At 38.7% G+C, this 8,684-nt stretch overlaps 1 protein-coding gene across 1 annotated transcript in view; it reads right to left on the bottom strand.

The window, feature by feature from the left end:
• TTC39A (tetratricopeptide repeat domain 39A) overlaps positions 1 to 8,637 on the bottom strand; it is a 46,814-nt gene extending 38,177 nt beyond the window's left edge. The window contains exon 1 of the mRNA XM_085308052.1: positions 8,579 to 8,637. Coding sequence (XP_085164178.1) covers positions 8,579 to 8,619 — 41 coding nt within the window. The 5' untranslated portion in view covers positions 8,620 to 8,637. The remainder of the gene's footprint in view (positions 1 to 8,578) is intronic.
• Positions 8,638 to 8,684: the final 47 nt, after the last annotated feature.

Here is an 8,684-nt window from a genome sequence, read left to right as displayed (position 1 = left end):
AAAAAAAAAAAAAAAAAAAACACTGTTGAAGTTCAAAGCACAGATATGTTAATCATTTGACATCTTTTCTGGAATAAGAATAATAAACATAGTGCCATCCCCAGCAGCAGCAGCTCTAAGGAAATTAGATATTTGATGTGGTTTCCCAGTAAAGAACTTAAGACCTGAACTAAGATATACACCTTACATAAATACTACATATTATCATTCATTGTTCTTAACAATAGGGCAAAAAAAAATACTTTTATCTAGAGAACGCTAAGCATTTTAGCAATCTGATTAGTCATGCTTCAGTGGGCTGCAGATTCTCTCCTATTTCCAACTACAAGATCAGAATTCCCTCTAACCCAAATGGAAAACACTGTGCATTGGTACTTACCTTTCCAGTAAGTCTCTTGTGTTTTCTGACATAGTCATTTGTATGCCCAGTCAGCATTTAAGCAAAAACATGCAGCAGCAGCAGCAGCAGCAGACACTCAGTGCTACTTAACCAGCTGCGAGTGACAGCCACACCGTCGGCGCAGGGCAGGGCAGAGCCTGCCTGCCTGCCGGGGATACTGTACCCTCTCATTGGCTATTACGGATGTTATGATAATACTTATGAGCCTTAGTAGTTCAGTTATAGCATGCTATGAATGAGCGATTTGGAAGCCATTCCACGATACATTAAGTTCATGCATCATTGAATACCACTAATCTGGAGGGTGTCAGTTGCTGCCAGCGTATCTTTGATCTACAGGCTATCACAGACCTCTCAAAAACTAATGACTGCATCAGCTGTTTTTCACTCCGTGTGAAAAAGGCAGAAGTCAAATATCCCTGTAATTACAGATTTGAAACAAAAATCACTGCATGAGGTACTGAACCACAGGTTTCTGATGTGAACAAGAACAGAAAGTTGAATTAGACTCTCTGAAATGGAGAAGAACTGAGGCCTTAACTGCTGTGAGCGCAAGAAGCCAAAAGGTAAGACAGGAAAGTATTTCTTCTTACCAAGAATTCTCTGCAAAGAGGGCCTGAATCCACAAGCCAAACTACTGCTTGTTGTCGGTTACTATGAGCTGAGAGGCAGTGAGATTTTGCACGTTCTTTGTAAAARTCTCTCTTTAATTTCAGGCAAAAATGAGATGGGTTGACATAAACAATTTAAATCTTTGGAGCGAGCTCATCTGGCTAATTTTGCCAAAATAAAATAGTGTGCGCTCACAAACTGCCCTGGCAGCGGATCAGCCGTACTGCTGCTATACACGAGAAGGGCAGCCACAAGCAGCAGATGCAACCTCTCCATTACAACAGCAGTACTGTAGAATTTGATCAGTTATGATTTGATTYATCTAAGAACTAAGTTAGTTTCTCTGAAGGGTTATAGTCTAATGTTAAAAATTATACYCGTCTTTTATCCTACATATGGTCCTACTTGTTAGGCTACGCAAAGCAGCACCAGTAATGGGGACATCAACTGCTGAAGGAGGACCCAAAAATGACRAACAAGGAAAGGAGAATTTCAGTAAGAAACTCTGAAGATATAAACATAACAGATTAAACCTTCTGCTGTTTTTATGGTGTCCTGCATACKTATAAAAATTATTAATAGACACATAGGCTGTGCCTTTAGTAACCCTGTTACAAGTTCAGAACAGCAGTATGTGCTTGCGCTACAAGAGATGAAAGACATTACTGTTTCCCCCCACCCCAAGCTCGGCAGAGCTACTGCCTAYAACTTAAAATTAACCAAGGTGCTTCTATGCCATGGTCACGAGCTACTTTAAAAGATTATCCACTAGCTGTTTATATACTTTCTAACTGATGCCGTATTTCCCCAATTAGTCTTTAAAGTTCTGTAGAGCGAAGGCTCTACTATTTCTGGTAAATTCTTCAAGACTTGACTTGGCAGATTTCAGGTAAAAAATACATGCTTAGACAACCTTCATCCCACCCACGTAACTCTCCCCCCCACCTTTAAAAAAAAACAAAAAACTAAAGGCAACAAATCTGAACAGTTAAAATCAGGAATATTTTCAAGTTTAGGCCATTTCCTCATTGGGTTTAGAAGCTTCTTTTTTGACTTTTGGCAGTAGGTCTTACAAGGACAAGCATACGGTTCTCATTGTGATTTTACTGCTTATGAGATCATCGTTCTCTGCCCCGGAGACCACAACTGAGGGTGCTTCATAAATCATAATTACAGTATATCCTATGCCTTAACATAAGATTTGATCTCTGTACTCCGTTGCAGCCCTGTTGCCTCCAGTCAGAATCACCATTACTCAGGACATCCTAGGCAACATTCTTCGTGCTTAAACATCAAATCCTTTTTATGCCAACAGCAATACTGAACACCATAAATAAGCACTAAGGAAAGAATAAGACATGTATTTTTWAAATATTATTGAAAAGTAAAGCATTTTCAGAAGTATAGAATCATGATTTTTTTCATGGTCAAAAAGGAGGAAGGTTTTTTTTGGAGGATAGGAATTACCACATTTCTGCATAGGTTTTCTTTATTGCACTGTGTGCATGATGACTGGTTTCTTACTGTATGGTTGCTTTCAAATGCTGAAGAACACACGTTTATATAAAATGTCATTGATTTTATGGATTTCTTTAATAATAATAATAATAAAAAGATCTCAAACCTTGTATTCTGCAAAATGCTGAACTACTGACTCATCTGACCTCAGTAACTATCAGAACTTTGGGGAAAAAAAAAAAAAAAAAAAGAGAGAGAGAGACCAGAATTGGTGCCCACAAACCTTTACACACCTTCAATATTAATTCAACAGCTCCTCCAACCTTCAATATTAATTCAACAGCTCCTTCAATATTGTGAAACATTGAAAGCAAGTTAAATCAGTTCATACTCTGAAATATGGGAACATTTCTCTACATTATCTGCACAAGGCAATCTAGGCAGTATGCAGAGATAACTTAATTTGGAGGAACACAGTAAAATACAGTCAAGCGCAACTGGGCTAAACAGTACTCAGGAGAAATCACCACAGAGAAGCCCAGATGCTGGTGACTCAGGAGCTGACTCTTCTCTTCGTTATTGGGAGATTATCTCCGTTATCTCAGAGYGGTGCAATAGATGCAGGCGGTATTTTTACAAATGCAGCCTAGTCACAGCCATGTAAAGCAAGTGAGAGGCAAGATCAGAGAAAAACATCTAATGGAAAGATTATTTTCCAGTTTCAAAGAAACCTCATAGCATAACCTCTGTAACCATAACTAGGGATCACACTATTTTAGGAGTTTGACCAGCATTAGCGCAATTGGATCCAATCATAACTGGCACTGTTTTAATGCTATTCAAAAACATCAGCAAAGTCGCTCTAGTGAATACTAACACCAGGGTTCTGGCTTGACCACTGCAGTTCCATCTATATGGCACAGTTGGCTTCTGTTGCTGAGTCGTTCCTCCAAAATATTCTTCTTACGCAGCACAATACTCCTCCTAGTTCTGTATCGCCTGCACAGTTGCTGAGGACAGATTCAATCCCACCATCCAGGACATTAATGAAGAGGTTATTGTCCCCAGCATCAACCCCTTGGGGACACTAGCAGTGGCCTCCAGCTGGACTTTGTGCCACTGATGACAACCCTGCGAGCCCAGCAGTTCACTCAGTTTTCAGGCCAACTCACTGTCCACTTATCCAGCATGCACTTCATCAGCCTGTCTATGAGAATGTTATGGGAGACAGTGTCAGGCCAGCAAATGCAGAAAGTATTGTCACTGGCACCAAGGTATCACCACATGTTTTCAAAAATATCACCACTGGACACAGATATTATTTCTGTTGCCATAATGCTGGACAATCACAGGCAGGTTAGGAGGTATCTGATAACTTCAGTTATTTTCTTTTGCCTTTTCAAGTTTGTAAAGTCCTTTTAAATAAATGACTACTTTAAGMAAGAATCTTCTGAACCTAAGACTGCAAAAAACCTCTATATTTAAAACGAAAGAAAAAGAACTTTTCCCAAGTGATGTGCTTTTTATATTTTACAAACATTTCCAAAGCTATGTGAGATCAGAAATAAACTCATATGAACACCTATTTCACTAGATGAAAAGGAGAACCAGTAAGCAGTTCTCACAATAATGTAACAACACTCAGTTTTCACACAATACAGAAACTTCTTCATATTCAAAAATGAAGACATCTATATAAGAAAATCAATTCTAACATATCCCTTCCTGTTTTTTGTGCCAAGCTACCAACACCTCAGCACAATTTCCATTTATCTTCTTGTTTTTCAATATATTTGTAGCATGTGAYTAAGGCTCCTAGATGCTGTAGAAATTTTATTACTTCTGATGATAATAAAGCAACAGCAAAGATTTTGGTATTCATGCTCCCCAAATATTTGGCACGGGAATACAAAAGCAACGCAATTTGGTAATTCCAGAGGTCCTAGTCAATATTTCAAAATGTACRTGGATTTTGGCAGACTTTATTTTTGAGGCTAACTCTGCTCTGTAACTACCASAGCTGTTGATGCCTTGACAATGTCAAACGTCTTGTTAAAAAAATATTCGTGCTTTTGGCCCTTATGTTTCAGTGAAAGGTCACAAGACAATGGGATGTGACAAAGCAGCCAAGTGAAYGGAACAAAGTTCAAAGAATCAGCAGACTTACGCTCTGCCCTTGGTTCCACCACTGTTTGACTTAYACCAAGCAGGATCTACGTTGCACTGTGTTGACAGTTCTCATCCTGTATTTGAATTGGCAAACAATGTAATAAAATAATTTAGATTTGTTCAGGTAGATAAAAAGTGTTTCTGTCATTTTTGCATTTCCTTTTCAGTAAGCAACAGAGTTTTAGTGGCATGATCACTCATAGAAGTGCACAACTGCAGCATTTAGTGRGTGATTATTCCCAGTTACTAGAAATATCAGCATCAAACAGAAAGAAAAAATGCAATTTAATCTGAACAATTACAAATTATCAACCTAAGCATCCTAGAATTGCACTAATCTATTCAAATTCAAAAGTTAAGCACAAAGTTAATGTTAAAAGATAACAAATACATTCAGCATTATAGGGCCTCATACGCACATTGAATTAAGAAGCCAAATTTGTTGAGTAAGTTTTCATACTAAATCAGTCTGTATTAATGCTTAACAGTTCCTTTTCAATTCAAATGCTCAAGAAGTTCTATCATTCTGAAACACAAGTTTGTTGCATATGATACTTTTTTCTTTTTTTAATAAGGTCTTAAGGTCAACATTTACATAGCTTTATGATACGCATATGCTCTTTTCTCAAAGTCCTCTAACTTCTCACATTTTTCCTACCTCTGGTCAAATTTACACTTCTGTCATAATATTCTTAATTTTCAAAGTCTAATTCTGTTTATGTTAAAACTAATGTGAATTCAACAAGAGCTGGATGGGGCTGTTATCTTGCAACAGTGTTGAACACATCCAGGTACAAACTTAAAAAAAAACAAAAACAAAAGAATTATGCAAAATGCAAGTTCAGAGTCTGCCAAGTTCATCATAAAAAAACAGTCAAAATCAATGGGATTAATTTTGGAAGGAGTACAAGATCAAGCCAAGGGACTGTATCATTTCTGAAATGAGATTCAGTGAGAACGCAAGGAATGATGTTATGGAAATTTCACATTTGTTTGGATTCTCCATTACTTAGTAATAATTATCTGAAGATTAATTAGTTGATCACAAAACAGTTATGCATCCTAATAAAGCATTTTGTAATATCTGATTTCTGATGTTTTATATTAACTAACATTTCACTTCTTTCAGACTTCAGTGCGGTGAAGAACATAGAACGGATGAAACACACATTTTGACCCAAAAGACATTTTCCTGCRGCACTTATCTGAGCGGCATTGTTTTGTTTTGTTTTTTTAACATTAAATTTATGTAAAGTGTTTTCAAAATAAATTACTAAGTAATGTGTTTTAGTCAAATTTGAAACAAAAGCATGCTCTTTTTAAAAAATGCATTGCTGAGTAGTACTTAAAGCTTTTGTAAAAACATATATAGGAAGGATATGATATTCTTCAACAAACAGGGGATTATTGCTTTGCCTTTAATTACTGCTTTACATGACATTCCAGGGTATGTTTCCTGAGAGCTCCCAACAAACTAAATTGTTACGTAAGATGTCATCTGCAAGGCATACTTCACGGTACCTTAGCCAAAAACAATGCCCCTTTCCCTCAAATTAAATAACAATTCAAGCTTAATAAATTCAATACAACACCTTTATAGTGCTCTTGAAACTGCTGTTTAGATCAATATGCAGTAACAGAAAAAAAATTATTAGTAGTAAGTTTTCTTGGCATTCAATAGTCTTAAAGCACTTCTGAAGAGTTCTCTTTCTTAGGCACAAGTGTCTCACGAAGCAAATAATAATTTTCTCCCCATTTCACAGAGTGAAAAACCAACTAAAAAATCTGCATGATGGTAAAACAAGAAAAATAAGCATACACCCCCAAAAACTAGTGCTGACTTCAGATTCAGATACGCAGCAGTTTGGGAACTCTCTGACATTTTTTCCCTTTTCCGATAGGAAATTCTGATTCATCAAAACCAAAAACTTTGACATCCAAGATTCTACCAGTTCAGGATGACATTTTTAGTTAGTCATGGATAAAAAACACAGGCAAGTTCAGTACTGCATTCTGTTTGATTCACATTCAAGATTTAAGCCATTAAGTGTAAGTAAGTATACATGAATGTCTCCCCTAACATTCAAACCATCTTCCCATCATTGCTTTTCCACAAAAGATGACTGACATTTTGTTTGTTATCAAACCGAGGACAAAAGCTTATAAAATAAAATTCTGCTCTCCATCAGCCAGACTCAAGAATTCTGGCAYTTAGTTTTTAGTTCAAACCAGTCCACTAAACCATCCTGTCTTCYAGCTATGAGCTAATAATTTCTATCTGATTTCTGATCAGTTTCAAGAACAAAGAAAAGTAAGCTTAGTCCCCAAAAAACATTTTCTACAATCATCTTCAGGGCCATAACAAAGTATTTTAAGTAAAATGTGAACTGTAATATGGAATTAGTGATAACCTAATAAGCCAAAAAAATCTGGTATATAATACAAGTTGTTTTTCAGCATCTTTTAGTACAGTAACCAAAACATCCAAAGTACTTCGCATCCTGGTGCAGTTCTACACAGGAATATGACAGCCAGGTCCAGCAGATGGAGCTACAGAAAGGCAATGACAGTCCAAGACCAAGTTCTCCAGCAGCTTCAGCARGTTTCCTTTCAGCACCACCTCCCCACTCCAAGAAAACTCAAACCACTTGCTGCTTCAGAACATTTTGGCAAACGTGTTTGTGTACACAAAACTTCCTGAAGTGTAACACGGTCACAACCGCACTCTCTCAATCTTTGCTGCAGTTAAACTACTAGCATAGGACCTGAAAGCACAACAGTCTTTCAATAATGTCAATTTAAATCATTACTGCAAACATAAGACCTATCTTCCCATCCTAAAAAGTGAAAATTAAATTAACAATATTTTACTGGTCCCTAAAAAAGTTATCCAGACAGTGTGTGAGAACAAAATTTTACAGAAGTATTGCAAATACTAATACTCATAGTATTTTTGGATCATTAGGCAGATCTCAGAGACTGCTTTTTAACCCTACAGTCCYTTCTGCTTTAAGTTCCACCAGACCTGTTCATAGGAATGCATAAATAGGTCTTTAATATACTTAAGTCTAAAATGTAGTGTACCATCAGCAGAGAAGAATGCTATTTACATACTGATTCAGCTTTTGAAGGAAGCAACTCCCTCACACGCACACTCTGTAACTTTATGTATTTTAGAAGCAGCAGGAGTGAACACATGGAAAGGAGAAAGTAAAGTTATCCACCTGCAGCTTGTTCACAAAAGGCGAGCAGAAAAGCATTTAGTTACAGAGTAATTAACCTCAATATTTCCGTGTAAAGGTGTGTTGCAAGCTGTGCAAACAGGAGCTCAAGAAAAAGGACCTGGTCTTCCAAGCTCTTACACCAGACTTCAGTGACATTATACAGCTCAAATCACACTTCGTGGACCAAAGTTAAACTGGCACACAACTACCAAGGGACTGCAACACATACACTTAACTAGCTTAAACTGTCTAACCAAAATAAGTAAAGAAAAAAAATACTGAAAGAGTAAAAAAAAAAAAAAACAAAAAAAACACTACATCTTCTGCAATTTCTTTTCAGTCTGGTGAACTGAGGAGCAGGTAGACTAAGTCACTTGCCCCAACTTCTGTGTAATTCTGTTGCAAAAGCAGACCAAAAGGCAGCTCTGCCCCAGCCACTGTTTTAGCTGGTCCGGCGGGGCCCAGCGGCGAGAACACCCGGGCAGAACCACCAGCACCACCACACGCGGCGGCAGGAGCAAGCAGGCTGCACTACGAAGCTCCGTCTTCCCCGGCGGAGTTAAAGCGGACGGTAACAGACTCGCTGTACGGGCTCGAGGGCGGCGCGCTGCGGTTCCGCGGGACGCGAGCCGCCGCGGCGCCCCTCCGCCGACACGTCGCCACCAGCCCCCGGCGCGCGGGGCGGGTGAGGAGCGGCCCCCGCTCGCCCCCCTACCTGGAGTCGCCGCTCTTGCTGTCCTCGGTGCGGGAGTCCATGAGGGCGTCGCGGAGGGCGGCCCGGGCTGCGGCCGCTGCGCTGAAGGGAGCCGCGAGGCGAGCGC

Source organism: Rhea americana, unplaced genomic scaffold (assembly GCF_003343005.1).
Source record: "Rhea americana isolate MKP2758 unplaced genomic scaffold, rheAme1 scaffold_27, whole genome shotgun sequence".
Classification (NCBI taxonomy): domain Eukaryota; kingdom Metazoa; phylum Chordata; class Aves; order Rheiformes; family Rheidae; genus Rhea; species Rhea americana.
The sequence above is the reverse complement of the archived record's forward strand: the minus strand, read 5'-3'. Positions and strand labels throughout refer to the sequence as shown.